Raw genomic sequence first — 18,509 nt, 5'->3', positions numbered from 1 at the left:
TCTGTGGCCTCCCCTTCCCGGTAGAGAGGAGGAGGAGGAGGAGGAGGGAGGGAGGGAGAGGAGTGGTCTTCTCGCTAGCTTTGGGAGTGTATCCAGAGCTAGAGGCCTCCTCATCGCTGCATTAGTCAAATGCTTTTTCACTTACTCCGTCAGGCACAGAGGGCTGTGTGTGTGTATGGGTGTGTGTGATCAGAGGGTGGGGTAGACTGGGGAGGTCCTGGAATCATGCAGTCCCAGGATCACTCACATAACAGAGGACAAAACAGAAAAAAATTCTGATAAAACGGCAGTTGTGTGCGGGCGTGTGTGTTGTGGTCCATGCGTCGTTAGGCTGGCTGGTCCAGGGAGTTCTGATACCAAACATCACATTGCACCCATTATGATCTAAACCATAGATGGGGTGATATCATGAGAGCCTATTTGCTGTTTTCACTGCCATGGCTTTTCCAATCAGCTTCCCCTTATGGGGTGATTACATCAACAAGTGGACTGTGGTCGGTGGGTGGGATGAGTTAACCCCCTTTGACTCACAAGTTACGTCCCAAATGGCACCCTATTCCCTATGGGTCCTGGTCAAAAGTAGTGCACTATAAAAGGAATAGGCTGCCATTTAGGATGCAATACTTGACTCACAGATTGAATCATACTGTGTTAATCACTAAGAGCTGCCATTGTGCCCAGAGCAAATGAAGCATGGCAAACAGTAATGGGGACTTGGGGAGTGTTTAATAATGGACTTGATTTGGCCTGTGTTAAGGAATGAGAACCATGCCACTGCAGGGCCTGAATATTGGCCACAGACTCAGGCTGCGTCAGAAACGGCACCCTGTTCCCTATATAGTACATTATGCAAATGTTCCGGTGCATGTGTTTAAGTAAGCACAGATATGCCAAAAAATCTAAATGAAAAAAAGACTGCTGGGCTTAGAAACCATGATTTTAATACAAAGGCATCTCTAAGCAGCTGGAGTCCTGCACTGGACAGGATCCCAATGAGTTCAGCTTGATCTCCAAATCAAAGAGGGCAGTTTGGTGCACGGAAGAACATAAATGCCTCAAAGCTCAGCCATCAAAGGTACATTTACTGCCTCACAGCATCAATACATTTTCAAAGTTTTTATGGAACTGCGAGCGTAAGGAATGGTTAACAAAATCATCAATTTCCCCCTAGTTACCCACATGAAAAAATACTACAGTTTACTATAGAATATTACAATAGTTACTATAGAATTCTATAGTAAACTGTAGTATGCTGTAGAATACTATACTACACACTGCAGTATCCCTTGATCATGTGTAATACTTACTATAGAATGTTATATTATACTGTAGAATACTATAGTAAATACAACAGTTTTATCCCCAAAAAATAAGCAGTAGTAAATACTACAGTAATGTCTGCAAAAATGCCATAGTCTGCAAAAACACTTCAGTAAGTACTACAGTATTTAATTTGCATATACCAGAAGCTCTGAACTCTCCTTTCAGAATCCAGTTATACCTACCTACAGGTCCTGGAAAATGTGCACTTTTAGTATTTCTTCAGTAGGTTAAATACAAATGTCAAGTTTTAGTACAGTGAAACTATGCAGCCAAAGTTCGACGAGAACGGATAAAAATGAATTGCTTTAACTAATTAAGACAAATTTTATGAAAATGTTGAGCAATGTAATAAAGTAATGACTTTTCAAATAAGTTACGTTACACGTTATGTTAGCTGATCATTTGTTAGCTACGCTATCCTTGCGAACCGCATAGCATATCATTACAGCAGTATGTACCTGTATGTTAGCTAGCTACCTAACGTTAGTTGGCTACTAATACATTGTTGAACTTACCAGTATATTAACTATATGCTATCTAACTAACTACCCAATGATTATTGAAAACAGCCTAACCAGCTCTGCTAGGGCGAGTAAAATGGCCAGAGTGAGGTGTTCTCTCATTCGTGTCTGGAAATTAGCTTGGGTGCTTGACTACCGTTGTGAGACGAGAACGCTTTGATCAACCCTACTCCACGGCCAGAGCGTCGTTTGCGCTCTGAACATTCCGAGAGCTAAAGGCTCTGAATTTACGAACAGACAATCTGACAATGCTCTGAATTTTTGAGCGCACTCTGGCACTCCAGATTGGAAGATCGGAAGATGTCTAGCTAGTAATTTTTTATGCTAACAAGCTAGCGAGAGGTTGCATAGCAACAGCATCACCTTCCAGTAGACAGCTGAAGCGCTAGTATGCTCAACTGAAAGGATACCGTTCGTTTACAGTATACTAAAATTAACTAGTAGTATATTGTCATTAAGTATGTAGTATACAGTATGTTAGTATGGGTATTCGAACACAGATAGTGAGTACTGTTGAATAGTGGTAAGAACCTTGAGCTACGAAAATAAGTCTCCCCACACTTGAATCAGATGCAGGTTTCAGTGCTAAGCTTCAGATAAAATATAATTTGCTAAGCTTTCAGTCAACAGCCAACTTTGTTAGAGCACCGCCATTTTGAATACCCTGTTCCATATCTCCCTATGCCTTCATTTGACTTGTTTTCAGTACAGAAATTATACAACACATAAAACTGTCTGACTGAGTGCCTGTTAGCTGACTGACTGACAGTAAGTTCTGCAACCAAGTCAACTGGCATATCGTTTATCTGAATACAGACCTCGGAAGTCAAGGATCTCACAGGGACTCCATTTGTCAATTCTACACACTTTGGGGAGACGGGTTGGAGTTCAGGGTTCAGAGGTTAAGAGAAACAAGGCACCACACCACCGAAGGAGTGTTTTTCTGTTCCACTCTGTAAACCGCAAAGTCTGGGCAAGCAAATGACGTTGATTCTATTGAGCGGCTATCGTTTCAGGGTCAACTGTGCCTAGAGCATAAGGAGATGAGAACATTGCCATGCCTTAAGTTTCCTTTCTGTCTTTCACTCTGACTCTCTCCCCCTCTCTCTCGCCATTCCTCTCTCACATGTAGCGGAGCTGAGATCATTGTGAAAGCTACATAAGTATGAAGAACAAAGCTTTGCTTCTTACATTGAGAATGGTTGGACCTCAGGGTGTCTTTCATACTGTTGTCAGATGTGCTAGTTGCAGAGTTGGTCTGGGAGGAAGACACAGCTGACCACTCAACCATCTTTATTAGAGCACATGGGCGGGCGAGGCTAGGCGGGAACAGGGCAGTGACCCTTACACGGAACCTCAGAGCTCTCACCCATACTCGGAATCTCAGCCGGCCCAAAACCCCAACAGAGGTGGGGTCTATCCATTCATAGTCTGACCTGGCTTAGAAAGTTCTTCTGCTATGGTCTTTTCATACGTTGTTTCATAATTCATAAACTACAACAGTACTGTAAAACAAATCTCCACGAGTAGTGGTTAATGTAACTCCTTTAATCACAGAGGATCCTCTATCCTTTCCTCTGACCTGGAACTCGTTGGGCGTCTCTGGGTGTTAACGGGTCAGCTTTGCATTCTCTACATAACAGGCCGAAAGGAACAGATAAGACTGGAGAGGAGGAGGAGTTGGAGGGAGGGAGGGATGGGGGGGGGGGGGGGGGGTAGATTGGGAAATGGAGGGGGACTGTCATGGAGCGGTTTGGAGGGGAGGGGGAAAGGGATGGAGGGTTGAAGATAGGGGGGCTGTCGTGTTACCAAAATCTCCTGTGATGGTTCTGTCATCGTCTGTCACGAGGGAATGAAAATCCAAAGGTGTTCTTTCCCAGAATAGCTGTTCATTGTGCCGGAGTCTTGGACCCGGACCAAGCCTGCTCTTGAGTTCGCCTCTACACAATAAGCACCATTGTATTGTTTGTTCAGGAGTAATTAGAAGCTAATTTGACTTTTGAAAGCCATCCAGATGACCGGAAATGAAGAAGTAAGCTGAGAACTGTTAGAAGTCAACAGGTTCATCTCTGCACTCTATTCCTTTGATTGTGTACTACTTATGACCAGGGCACATAGGGCTCTGGCCAAAAGAAATGTACTTTATTGGGGGATAGGGTGCCATTTGAGCCATAGACTTAAGTTTCTGTTAGTTAGCTACTGGAACTGCATTGAGTTGCATCAGATCTCTGTATCACATTCATTAGAACTACAGTTATCAGCACAATGTCATTTTCAGGATCTGGTTATCCCAAGGTAGTTATGTCCATTGGGTTGCTCAGCTTCCATTCATAGGCACTGGCACTTTACGTCACAGCAAGTGTTCTTGACGCTTCAACACGTAGTTGAGATGTGGTGTTTTCATGCATCTACAAATGTGTTACATTGTTGTTCTGTGTTTTATGTTTCAGTGCCTCCCACCCGCACGGGCCCTCCTGACCCACCAGGGGAAAGTAAGTCAATCGTTGCTAGGAGATTCTAAACCAATGGTTTTTGTATGTCAGGATATTAAATAACTTTGACAAAATAACTGTTGACCAGATTGAGTTATGTCATGTGCATATAACTTGTTTCCATACGGTCATGTCCAGAGAAAAAGAAATGCTGTTGAATAAAACAAATCGGCCTTTTCTCTCCCTCAGCTGTTTTGTATGTGTTGGACACCCCGACTGTGGTTGGGATCGCCTTCGCCGCATTTGTGATCGGGGCCCTGTTGACCGGAGCCCTGTGGTTCATCTACTCTCATACAGGTACGTCATTCTGACCTGTCCTTTTACCTACTGTATCTGGAGACAAAGGTAGGTCTTGCCATGCAGGGCTTCCTTAAAAAGACACCTTGGTATCAATGGGACTCCCTGCCTAAATAATGGTTAAATAAATAAATACATCATACAGTTACATCTACACTGGCATACTACTTAGAATGTATACCCAATATATTACTTCATTTCAAGTGGAATGGAACATTCACTAGTGCTATGCTAGTTTGGAACGTAGACCCTCGTTGGAACGTTCAAAAATAAATAAATAAAAATGAACTGAAAAGTAGAAGCTAGTTATTTCAATAGTTTTTAACATTTCTGAATTTTTCATTCAAATCACTTCCTGAATTGACTGGCTTCAATACAAATTGAGCCCAACTCTGATGGAAAGATAAGACCATCCTAAAGAATGTCCTAAACACCAGAATGCTGCTATTCTATAATCGGAAAACATCCAAGAGCTGACAGAGGCGAGTTAACAATAACACATTGACTCCTCTACTGTAAATATATCCTGTTTGTCAGCGTAAGCGTCTCTTCTCTTTCCTGCCTTTGAATGGGTCTTAGGTCCTGTGGGGTGGTCAGTGAGTATTCTCGGACACAATGGCCTCTGCTCGGACAGAGAGGGGACTGGCTGGAAGCTGGAATTTCCCCTGTCCGTTTTGTGGTGCGCTCGCAGGAAGAGAGACACAATCTGTCCGTTAGACGCCAATACCTTCCCCTCCAGCACCCCCATTCTGGTGAACTCTGATCCCTGCTGACCTTTAGTAGGAAGTTTAGTGGTCCCTGAAGTCTGCAGAGGACACTCTAGCGCATACTGTAGAACAGAACAGGCCTGTCTGCTGGTTGGCTGACCGTGGATCTGCCTGGCCTGCCATTATGTTGGTGACCCCTCTTCATTCATTCCTGATGTGTTCTACACAGAACACAGTAAAATCATTCATAAACAGGATCAGTGGGTTCTGTGCTGAGGACCCCAGCAGCATACACTCTTAAAAAAAAGGGTTCCAAAAGGGTTCTTTGTGGGGGGATAGGGTTTTAGCTTTTTGGAATACAAGAGTTCTTTGTAAGGCAAAAGGTTCTACCTAGAACCTTTAACATCCTAAGAACATTTTTGGGGGAAGAAAGCATTCTTTGATGATGTAAGAAGGATTCTTTGGAAGGCAAGAAAGGTTCTACATAGAACCATATATCCTATTTCCCAGCATGCTTTATGGCAGGGAGATTTACAGAATTGTTTGTTTTACTGTAATATATGTGTTTTTTGCATTGATTGTTTGATACATTTTATGCTACACAAAGATAAATAACAAAGTTTCCTAAACTAATCCAATATATTGCACCCGTTATACTGAGATGGTTGTTCCAGTTTGAATACTGAGACGACATCAATCATCTAATCTTCCCTACTGTCACGCCCTGGTCAAAGTATTTTGTGTTTATCTTTATGTATTTGGTCAGGCCAGGGTGTGGCATGGGGTTTTTGTAATTGTGGTGTGTTTGTCTTGGGGTTTTGGTGGTGGTATTGGGATTGTAGCTTAGTGGGTTATCTAGCAAAGTCTATGGCTGTCTGGAGTGGTTCTCAATCAGAGGCAGGTGCTTATCGTTGTCTCTGATTGGGAACCATATTTAGGCAGCCATATTCTTTGAGTTTGTCGTGGGTGATTGTCCTTAGTGTCCTATGTGTACTCTCTGTTAGTTTGCACCAGATAGGCTGTTTCGGTTTCGTTTCTTGCTTTGATTAAACATGGATCGCAATCGACACGCTGCAGTTTGGTCCGACTCTCCTTCACCACACCTAGAAAACCGTAACACCTACCCCGGCAGCCTTTTAGAATGCAGGTTGCGGGTGATTAACAATTCCACTTGTTGGATATCCTAACTCTGTCTGGATTCCAATAGTAATTACACATCACTTTGCAAGCCAGCATAATGTGACTTGCAGGCCTGATGTGGCCTGTAAACCAGGAGATTCCTAACACCCCTGTGTTAGGGTACAACTAGGCCCTCAAAGTAAGGCCTTTTAAAATGAAATGTATTGTCATAAATAATTACATTTTAAAGGGTAATAAGGCTAGTGGAACTGTTCGTAGAGGTTTCTAGGATGAACCCTCCAAAGATGATAAGCTTCCCGGTAGAACCCTTCATAGACGGTTCTAGGAAGAACCTTTTCAGATTATAAAATTGTTCTTGGTAGAACCCATCTAGATAGAACCCTCTGAACAGACCAGTACTGTATAGCACAGAGCAGTACTGTATTCTCCCCGCCGGTTGAGCCAGCCATGTGTACTGTATGCCTACTATGCTGTTGTTGGCCCCTCTTCACCAATCCATGATGTGTTCTCAGTGGGAAACTGAAATCTCTTCATGAATAGAATCAAGGAGTTCTAATGAATTTAATTAGGTGGGATAATAAAGTTGATCTAATCTAGGTGAGGTCATTACAGAGATGCGTGTCAGATACAGGAAAATGTAGTAGCAGTAGGGTAACGGTAGTGAGGGGGGGGGGATCCATACAGTTACATATTGAAATGGTTTTGAGGACGACATTATATTGATACTTTGACTACAAGTATCGCATTTTTGCTCGGTAACGTTAGCTACTGCCAGTTTGCTGTACCTTCGCCAAAACTCCTATATTTTTCATACTACTGCTTGTTCCATCTTCTTTTTAAATAGTGAGCCAACATGTTTTTGGCACCATGACTGATCAAAACAAATTCTCGTGTCTCTCGTCTCTCTGTAGCAGACATACAGTTGAATTCGGAAGTTTACATACACTTAGGTTGGAGTCATTAAAACACTCCACTAATTTCTTGTTGACAAACTATAGTTTTGGCAAGTCGGTTAGGACATCTACTTTGTGCATGACCCAAGACATTTTTCCAACAATTGTTTACGGACAAATTATTTCACTTATAATTCAATGTATCACAATTCCAGTGGGTCAGAAGTTTTTATACACTAAAATGACTGTCAAATAAAATAAAATGCATTTATATAGCCCTTCGTACATCGACTGATATCTCAAAGTGCTGTACAGAAACCCAGCCTAAAACCCCACACAGCAAGCAATGGCGGTGTAGAAGCACAGTGGCTAGGAAAAACTCCCTAGAAAGGCCAAAACCTAGGAAGAAACCTAGAGAGGAACCAGGCTATGAGGGGTGGCCAGTACTCTTCTGGCTGTGCCGGGTGGAGATTATAACAGAACATGGCCAATATGTTCAAATGTTCATAAATGACCAGGATGGTCAAATAATAGGTCTGGGACAGGTAGCACGTCCGGTGAACAGGTCAGGATTCCATAGCCGCAGGCAGAACAGTTGAACTGGAGCAGCAGCAGGGCCAGGTGGACTGGGGTCAGCAAGGAGTCATCATGCCAGGTAGTCCTGAGGCATGGTCCTAGGGCTCAGGTCCTCCGAGAGAGAGAAGGAGAGAATTAGAGAACGCACACTTAGATTCACATAGGACACCGAATAGGACAGGAGAAGTACTCCAGATATAACACACTGAGCCCCAGTAAGCCAGTGACTCAGCCCCTGTAATAGGGTTAGAGGCAGAGAATCCCAGTGGAAAGAGGGGAACCAGCCAGGCAGAGACAGCAAGGGCGGTTCGTTGCTCCAGAGCCTTTCCGTTCACCTTCACACTCCTGGGCCAGACTACCCTCAATCATATGAGCCACTGAAGAGATGAGTCTTCAGTAAAGACTTAAAGGTTGAGACCGAGTTTGCGTCTCTCACAATGGTAGGCAGACCATTCCATAAAAATGGAGCTCTATAGGAGAAAGCCCTGCCTCCAGCTGTTTGCTTAGAAATTCTAGGGACAATTAGGAGGCCTGCGTCTTGTGACCGTAGCTTACGCGTAGGTATGTACGGCAGGACCAAATCAGAGAGATAGGTAGGAGAAAGCCCATGTAACGCTTTGTAGGTTAGCAGTAAAACCTTGAAATCAGCCCTTGCCTTGACAGGAAGCCAGTGTAGGGAGGCTAGCACTGGAGAAATATGATAATTTTTTGGGGTTCTAGTCAGGATTCTAGCAGCCGTATTTAGCACTAACTGAGGTTTATTTAGTGCTTTATCCGGGTAGCCGGGAAGTAGAGCATTGCAGTAGTCTAACCTAGAAGTAACAAAAGCATGGATTATTTCCGCATCATTTTTGGACAGAAAGATTTTTGCAATGTTACGTAGATGGCAAAAAGCTGTCCTTGAAAAAGTCTTGATATGTTCGTCAAAAGAGATCAGGGTCCAGAGTAACGCCGAGGTCTGTGCCTGTAAACACCTTGAAAATTCCAGAAAATGATGTCATGGCTTTAGAAGCTTCTGATAGGATAATTGACATAACTTGAGTCAATTGGAGATGTACCTGTGGATGTACTTCAAGGTCTACCTTCAAACCCAGTGCTTCTTCGCTTGACATCATGGGACCTCAGATTAAACATTGTGGACCTCCACAAGTCTGGTTCATCCTTGGGAGCAATTTCCAAATGCTTGAAGGTACCACGTTCATCTGTACAAACAATAGTACACAAGTATAAACACCATGGGACCACGCAGCCGTCATATTGCTCAGGAAGGAGACGTGTTCTGTTTCCTAGAGATGAACGTACTTTGGTGCAAAAAGTGCAAATCAATCCCAGAACAACAGCAAAGGACCTTGTAAAGATGCTGGAGGAAGGTACAAAAGTATCTCTATCCAGAGTAAAACAAGTCCTATGTTGACATAACCTGAAAGGCCGCTCAGCAAGGAAGAAGCCACTGCTACCGCCATAAAAAGCCAGACTACGGTTTGCAACTGCATATGGGGACAAAGATCGCACTTTTTGGAGAAATGTCCTCTGGTCTGATGAAACAAAAATAGAACTGTTTTGTCATAATGACCATCATTATGTTTGGAGGATAAAGGAAGCCGAAGAACACCATCCCAACCGTGAAGCACGGGGGTGGCACCATCATGTTGTGGGGCTGCTTTGCTGCAGGAGGGACTGGTGCACTTCACAAAATAGATGGCGTCATGAAGGAAAATTATGTGGATATATTGAAGCAACATCTCATGACATCAGTCAGGAAGTTAAAGCTTGGTCGCAAATGGGTCTTCCAAATGGACAATGACCACAAGCATACTTCCAAAGTTGTGGCAAAATGGCTTAAGGACAACAAAGTCAAGGTATTGGAGTGGCCATCACAAAGCCCTGAACTCAATCCTATAGAAAATGTGTGGGCAGAACTGAAAATGCGTGTGTGAGCAAAGAGGCCTACAAACCTGACTCCGTTACACCAGCTTTGTCAGGAGGAATGGGCCAAAATTCCCTAAACTTATTGTGGGAAGCTTGTGAAAGGCTACCCAAAACGTTTGACCCAAGTTAAACAATTTAAAGGCAATGCTACCAAATACTAATTGTGTGTATGTAAACTTCTGACCCACTGGGAATGGGTCAGAAATAAAAGCTGAAATAAATTATTCTCTCTACTATTATTCTGACATTTCACATTCTTAAAATAAAGTGATGATCCTAACTGACCTATAACAGGGAATTTTTACTAGGATCAAATGTCAGGAATTGTGGAAACTAAGGTGTATGTAAACTTCCAACTTCAACTGGTATAGTGAGCAATATGTTTGGAACATCAAATGGCAATAAAATTGCATTATTGTTTTGCAATACATATAGAATCGTGAGAATCGCAATGCATTTCTTATCGGCATCTAAGTATTGTGATAATACTCTATCGTGAGGTCTGTGGCAATTCCCAGCCTTAGGCATCAGGCTGTCTCCTGAGAAGTGCACATTGGATTAGTGTGGAAAACTCCACTGAGCTATATTTCAGTTCATATAAATATACATACGAACAACAACTTACAGACGCACACAAACAATGACTTCATCTCATCTGCCCAGACCTGAATGCTCACACCCCCATCTCTAATGCCTGCATTACTGTTTGCCACTTGGCCTTAAATTGTACCAATTCGTTTTTTTGTCGCCCATGCTATTTCATTATTTAAATAATAAATCATTTGATTTTTCCATTGTGTTAATGATTGCGGATTGATTGATTTCCATGTTTTTAGTAGACATTTTTCAAGATGAGTGATGAAAAGAGAATCCTCCAGTGCATTGGGCATCTCACTACACCTCCATGTCTTGAAATATGCAGACAGATGGATTAAAAGTAAGTTTACATTGTAATACTTCTGACAGCCAATTTTCTAGCTCCGCCCACAACTTTTGGACTTTATAGCCGGGGTGTTCATTTCTACAGCTCGTTGGAGCGATCATGTGTTAGGCGTGATTTACCTTATCTCCATCACGCTTGTTTATACTAACACCTCTTTAAAATGTCCACTTCATAACACTTTTATGAGTTTCCTATAGAGACCCACCAAAAGAAACCCAAGCCTTAGATTCGTCTGTGGCCCAAAGATAGCTGGGGTCAGAAGTTGAACTTCTTTAGGGAAACAGGTGTATGGAATGTAGTTCTATTAGGAGAGTAAAGCCCTTTTTAGAAGTGATTTTTTTTAAACACTGCAGGCATGTGGTTTTAATATTGGTGTTATAGCTAGTGGTTCCTCTGTTGGATCAGAACAGGCAGAGAGGATTAGGATGCGTCCCAAATGGCACTCTATATCCTATACAGTGCTCTACTTTTGATGAGGTCCATATAGCTATGGTCAAAAGTAGTGCACTATATAGGGAATAGGGTACTATTTGGGATGTATCCCTATTCTATTCTGCTGTAGTCTTGGAAACTGTTGACTTGTAAGACCAACATATCCCTACATGGAAACATTGGCATAGTCAAGTTTACTCCAAGAATATATATTTTCTCAAAAACACCTTAAAATATCTGCGGCAGAATATTTTTTTAAACCAGTGAATGATGAAACATCAAATATACCCACACATATCCCCTCAGGAGGCGAGGGACAATGTTAAATACAGGTTTGTTCACATTAAATGCCAAAACCACAAAAGAAGTACCTACACTGTCTCACTCACCCACTCACAAAACATTAACCTTGGTCTGTGTAGACCCCATTTGGCTAAATCCTTTAAAAGAAACTCTATGATGACTGAGGCATTCTCCTGATGGCTCAAAACTGACCTTTTCAACAGACTAGGCATGAGAACACATTCTAATCAGGTAGCAGTGTGAACTGTGGTTTCCCTTATCAGACTCTGTAGATAGGACTGCTAGCTCCTACTTTGATATTCCCAATAACTGGTATAGACATTCACAAGTAGACCCAGGTAGGGTGTGGAGGGTCTACTCTCAAGTTTTCTTTATCATTACGTTGTGTTAGCAGCCACAGGGAAAGGGACATTTATTTAATAAAAATGTTAAATAAGAGATATTTGAACATAAACTGAAAAAGCTATGAGAAAGTTGTTTATTCAACAAGATCTCACTTCGGTATTCAATGTTTGTCCAGGGGGAGGATAATCGTCTATGGGTGTTCAATGTTTGTCCCGGGGGAGGATAATCGTCTATGGGTGAAGTAAAAGTAGGTAAGGATTAAGGTTGTTAAAACAGCATTCATTCCAACTGGTTAAGGTTTGGGTTAAGGTTCAAACAGAAAAAAATCCTTGCAATCCCCTTACACGGGGATTGAACCCTCGATCCTCAGAGCCGAAGCGCGCGGTTTATGCCCTTCCTCTAGCCCCATCCACAACGCCCAAGCCGTGAGCCTACAGGATGGTAATATGTGCTCACATTGCCCCTTTTGGATGGCATTGAAGGCATCTCCCGATGTCCTAAGGACCTGGACAAAACGTTGAATACTGAAGTCTATCGTCCAGTAGGCTGGTGTGATCTCGCTGGTTTATTAAAGCAATGAGTGTCTTCAGTACAGTAGTGCATCCTGTTTATACAGGATGTGATAAGTACTAACCCCAGTATCCCTCTATTTTAGGACATGGTACGGTAGGAATTTGGCCTGCGTCCCAAATGGTACCCTATTCCCTAAATAGTGCACTACTTTTGAACAGAGATCTGTTGCCATTTGGGATGCAGATGTGGAGCAAGGCTGCTGTTATAATGTTATAAAAGAGGAGCTGTGATCTTGCGGCCTGTGTTGGGATAGATCTCACCAAACGTTAAGGAGGTTGCCCCCGGAGAAGGAGTGGGAGTTACCCGGGCTCTGAATGGAATGTGTGATGGACCAGGGTCAATAGACTGTTGCTTCACTTCAATGACAAGTGATGTCACCATATGAGACACTTCTCAATCTGGCCAGATGGTTCACAATAACATTTCCAACAACATCACATTTGATTTATATAGCCTATATGAATGGCTCATCATGAGATTTATAGATGCGTTTGTTTATAAGCTTTTTGTTTGTTCAAAGCTTTTTGTTTGTTCAAAGTATGTTTTTAGGGGTGAATAATAACTTTAATTTCTGTTGAATTTTCACTTAGGGTGTTTTCATACTTGGTCCCTTTCAGACAATTTTTGAGAACTTAGCGCAGTTTGCTTAATTTTTTGTGCAGTGTGAACACTCCAAAACATTGAGCCAATCTCGAGAGGTGGTCTGAGTTTGGTTCGCTCGAATTCTGCGTTTCGGTTCCCCTTTTTAGGGCAATGCGAACACAAAGCTCCCCATGTTCACTTGCCATTATCCCCGCACCACACACTAGACTACTGCAACACCGTTTCCCATGCCATAACTCCTCACATTGGTACCACAAAAGCCCGAAGATGATGATTTGCAGGTTTGCGGGGAAAAAAGGGCTGTTTTTGGATATTGATTAGCGATTGTCAAGAATGTGTGATGTTTAGTTCGGATTATTTGTTTGCCATTTTTTGATGTATATAGGTTAAGAGAGCTTCATAAACTGTTCATTCGATTGTGGGATTTGAATAGTGGGAGAAGACAACATATTTGTTCAGAATCTGAATTTTGTAGGGTACAACATCAATTCTAGCTCTTAAAGGGGCAGTAGCCTACATGGGTGTTCAATTTTCAATTACAGAATTATTTCATCTGCTGTTATTATTCTGCTATTTATTCTTTTACCAATAATATTTACATGTTAATAGTATCTTCTCATTAAAACAATTGTCTCATATTTTAACTAAATGCAATCTATTAGTTTCAAAATGTAAGTAGGTACAGTTGAAGTCGGAAGTTTACATACACCTTAGCCGAATACATTTAAACTCAGTTTTTCACAATTCCTTACATTTGATCCTAGTAAAAAATCCCTGTCTTAGGTCAGTTAGGATCACCACTTGAGAGAATTATTTATTTCAGCTTTTATTTATTTCATCACATTCCCAGAAGGTCAGAAGTTTACATACACTCAATTAGTATTTGGTAGCATTGCCTTTAAATGGTTTAACTTGGGTCAAATGTTTCGGGTAGCCTTCCACAAACCTCCCACAATAAGTTGGGTGAATTTTGGCCCATTCCTCCTGACAGAGCTGGTGTAACGGAGTCAGGTTTGTAGGCCTCCTTGCTCACCCACACATTTTCTATAGGATTGAGGTCAAGGCTTTGTGATGGCCACTCCAATACCTTGACTTTGTTGTCCTTAAGCCATTTTGCCACAACTTTGGAAGTATGCTTGGGGGTCATTGTCCATTTAGAAGACCCATTTGTGACCAAGCTTTAACTTCCTGACTGATGTCATGAGATATTGCTTCAATATATCTACATAATTTTCCTACCTCATATTTTGTGAAGTGCACCAGTCTTTCCTGCAGCAAAGCACCCCAACAACATGATGCTGCCACCCCCGTGCTTCACGGTTGAGGTGGTGTTCTTCGGCTTGCAAGCCAACCCCTTTTCCCTCCAAACATAACGATGGTCATTATGGCCAAACAGTTCTATTTTTGTTTCATCAGACAAGAGGACATTTCTCCAAAAAGCACGATCTTTGTACCCATGTGCAGTTGCAAACTGTAGTCTGGCTTTTTTATGGTGGTTTTGGAGCAGTTGCTTCTTCCTTGCTGAGTGGCCTTTCAGGTTATGTCGATATAGGACTCGTTTTACTGTGGATATAGATACTTTTGTACTTGTTTCCGCCATCATCTTCACTTGTTTCCGCCATCATCTTCACAAGGTCCTTTGCTGTTGTTCTAGGATTGATTTGCACTTTTCGCAAGTACGTTCATCTCTAGGAGACCGAACGTGTCTCCTTCCTGAGCGGTATGGTGGCTGCGTGGTCCCATGGTGTTTAAACTTGCATACTATTGTTTGTACAGATGAACGTGGTACCTTCAGGCATTTGGGAATTGCTCCCAAGAATGAATCAGACTTGTGGAGGTCTACAATTTGTTTTCTGAGGTCATGGTTGATTTCTTTTGATTTTCCCACGATGTCAAGCGAAACAGCACTGGGTTTGAAGGTAGACCTTGAAATACATCCGCAGGTACACCTCCAATTGATTGAAATGACGTCAATTAGCCTATCAGAAGCTTGACATAATTTTCTGGAATTTTTCAAGCTGTTTAAAGGCACAGTCAACTTAGTGTATGTAAACTTCTGACCCACTGGATTTGTGATACAGTGAAATAATCTGTCTGTAATGGTTTGTTGGAAAAATAACTTGTGTCATGTACAAAGTAGATGTCCTAACCGACTTGCCAAAACTATAGTTTGTTAACAAGACATTTGTGGAGTGGTTGAAAAACTAGTTTTAATGACTCCAACCTAAGTGTAAGTAAACTTCCGATTACAACTCTATATCTACAGTAGCTGTCCTATAACACATTCTGATGGAATGGCTTTTCCCTGCACTTTGTAAAAACCCAGAGTGCATTGAGTGAATATTGGGAAAATATCTTGGTTCCTTTCTAAGCATAGCAATGTAGAGGACTCGGACCACAAAATAGGTGAAGTGAACTGGCAAAAGAGTTGAGACCCCATTCAAAGGCAAGTGCAGTGGGGGGGGGGGGGGGTTGCCACAGAATTCACTTTAAAGAGGACTGAGAAATTATTTTAAAGAGGACTATATGTGAAAACACCCTTAGTCTCTTATTGATATCAATGCATGACTAAGTGAAAATTCTAATTATGATTTACCCCTTAGTCCTACTAGGAGGCGAACTGACTTTGTTATTGACATTTTCTTAGAGAATGGCCACAGAGAATATAAGTTAAAGAGAGCTGAGGCCTTTTGTGTTTGAAAGCCCATGCAGGGTTCTGTGTGTATATGGACTGTGTTTAGCTGGAGCTCTTTGGCAACGCTGCTCTGTCAAACATTAGAGCAGAGAGAGAGAGAGACGAGGGGTCTGAAAGAGGGAACCAGGCAGGCTGTGGGCCCAGAGCCACGCATCACACACATACACACATACACCAGGGGAGGCTCCTCAGAGGTGGAAGGGGAGGAACCTCTTCCTCAGTGAATTTCAGAAAATTAAAATAGTCAAACATTAAACATTTTGCAGCATGAACTGACATGGTTTCCACCCAATTCAAAGGATTAGAGAATGAATCTAGTACTAAAAGCATAAGCTACAGCTAGCTAGCACTGCAGTGCATGAAATGTGGTGAGTAGTTGACTCAGAGGGAGAAAGACAATACAGTGGTTCCACCTTTAAAAGTTGTCATACTGCAGCACACCTTGCGGGCTGCAGCATTCTGTGGCACATTATTTAATAGTCAATCATTTTTTCTGTTAATGCAAGGTAGTGCTAGTTTGACCACCAGGGGGCATATTTGAGAAGCATTTGATCAATTCTCTGGTAATGCCAGAAGACTAAAACCTTTTTTGTGATAACATAGTATATAGGATAGATTTTAAGAAATGTGGCTTAATTAATTTGATTAATATTATGGTGTTTCTATTCCTTGAAAAACAAAAAATGAAACCCTCAGGGTTTCCGTTAGGATGGAATGGAAAATATGGCGCTGTACAATGTGACGGTTGGGAGTAGGCTACAGCATAAGAGGATTGGGGGATTCTAAATCGTTTGCCTTCATTAGACAACTTTGTTCCAATAGTTCTGTAAATCAGTGATTATTTATTCCCATAGTAATATGGATCCATAGCTAAATCATCATCTGTATTTTGAAAGAGTATTTGTTTCATTCTTTTATTATCGAAAGCATAATGCATTCATGGGGTGGCAGGTAGCCTAGTGGTTAGAGTGTTGGACTTGTAACTGAGGGTTTGCTAGATCGAATCCCCGAGCTGACAAGGTAAAAATCTGTCGCTCTGCCCCTGATTGTAAATAAGAATTTGTTCCTAACTGACTTGCCTAGCTAAATAAAGGTTGAAATTTTTTTAAATAAAGATGTTGATAAAGAAATAAACACCGTCAGAAGACAGTTGAAGACACTTGCGTGGAATTATGGAAAGGCTCAGTAAGAAATGTTTTATATATATATATATATATATAATATATATATATATATTTTTTTACTCATAATGACTGCTTTAACTCCCCCCCCCTGCGGTGGTCTGGAGCAATGAAGCCGTGATGCCGTGGTACCTCTAAGTCCCGCGGTGTAAGCTTGCAACTTTTAAAGGAAGAACCACTAGAGTTGAACAGTTTTGAACAAATTGAGAGCGAGAGAGCAAAAAAAGAAACTCCTCTCATTGTCAACTGCGTTTATTTTCAGCAGACGTAACGTGTAAATATTTGTATGAACATTAGATTCAACAACTGAGACATAAACTGAATAAGTTCCACAGACATGTGACTAACAGAAATTGAATAATGTGTCCATGAACAAAGGGGGGTCAAAATCAAAAGTAACAGTCAGTATCTGGTGTGGCCACCAGCTGCATTAAGTACTGCAGTGCATCTCCTCCTCATGGACTGCACCAGATTTGCCAGTTCTTGCTGTGAGATGTTACCCCACTCTTCCACCAAGGCAACTGCAAGTTCCCGGACATTTCTGGGGGGAATGGCCATAGCACTCACCCTCCATCCAATAGGTCCCAGACGTGCTCAATGGGATTGAGATCCCGGCTCATCGCTGGCCATGGCAGACCACTGACATTCCTGTCTTGCACAGGAAATCACACACAGAACGAGCAACATGGCAGGTGTTATTGTCATGCTGGAGGGTCATGTCAGGATGAGCCTGCAGTAAGGGTACCACATGAGGGAGGAGGATGTCTTCCCTGTAACGCACAGCGTTGAGATTGCCCGCATTGACAACAAGCTCAGTCCGATGATGCTGTGACACACCGCCCCAGACCCTCCACCTCCAAATCGATCATAAGCTCATTCCTTCGAATGACTAACGCGAATCCGACCGTCACCCTTGGTGAGACAAAACCGTGACTCGTCAGTGAAGAGCACTTTTTGCCAGTCCTGTCTGGTCCAGCGACGGTGGGTTTGTGCCCATATGCGACGTTGTTGCCTGTGATGTCTGGTGAGGACCTGCCTTACAACAGGCCTACAAGCCCTCAGTCCAGCTTCTCTCAGCCTATTGCTGACAATCTGAGCACTGATGGAGGGATTGTGCCTTCCTGGTGTAACTCGGGCAGCTGTTGTTTCCATCCTGTACCTGTCTCACAGGTGTGATGTTCGGATGTACCGATCCTGTGCAGGTGTTGTTACACGTGGTCTGCCACTGCGAGGACGATCAGCTGTCCGTTCTGTCTCCCTGTAGCGCTGTCTTAAGCGTCTCACAGTACAGACATTGCAATCTATTGCCCTGGCAACATCTGCAGTCCTCATGCCTCCTTGCAGCATGCCTAAGGCACGTTCACACAAATGAGCAGGGACCATGGGCATCTTTCTTTTGGTGTTTTTCAGAGTCAGTAGAAAGGCCTCTTTAGTGTCCTAAGTTTTCATAACTGTGACCTTATTTGCCTACCGTCTGTGTATTAACGACCGTTCCACAGGTGCATGTTCATTAATTGTTTATGGTTCATTGAACAAGCATGGGAAACCGTGTTTAA

The 18,509-nt window shown here is 42.4% G+C and overlaps 1 protein-coding gene across 1 annotated transcript in view; it reads left to right on the top strand.

The window, feature by feature from the left end:
- LOC109898058 (transforming growth factor beta receptor type 3) overlaps positions 1-18,509 on the top strand; it is a 132,253-nt gene that overhangs the window by 101,821 nt on the left and 11,923 nt on the right. Inside the window, exons 15-16 of the mRNA XM_020492823.2 lie at positions 4,295-4,336; positions 4,526-4,633. Coding sequence (XP_020348412.1) covers positions 4,295-4,336; positions 4,526-4,633 — 150 coding nt within the window. The remainder of the gene's footprint in view (positions 1-4,294; positions 4,337-4,525; positions 4,634-18,509) is intronic.

The sequence above is a fragment of the Oncorhynchus kisutch genome, linkage group LG10 (genome assembly GCF_002021735.2).
Source record: "Oncorhynchus kisutch isolate 150728-3 linkage group LG10, Okis_V2, whole genome shotgun sequence".
Taxonomy (NCBI): Eukaryota; Metazoa; Chordata; class Actinopteri; order Salmoniformes; family Salmonidae; genus Oncorhynchus; species Oncorhynchus kisutch.
The sequence above is the reverse complement of the archived record's forward strand: the minus strand, read 5'-3'. Positions and strand labels throughout refer to the sequence as shown.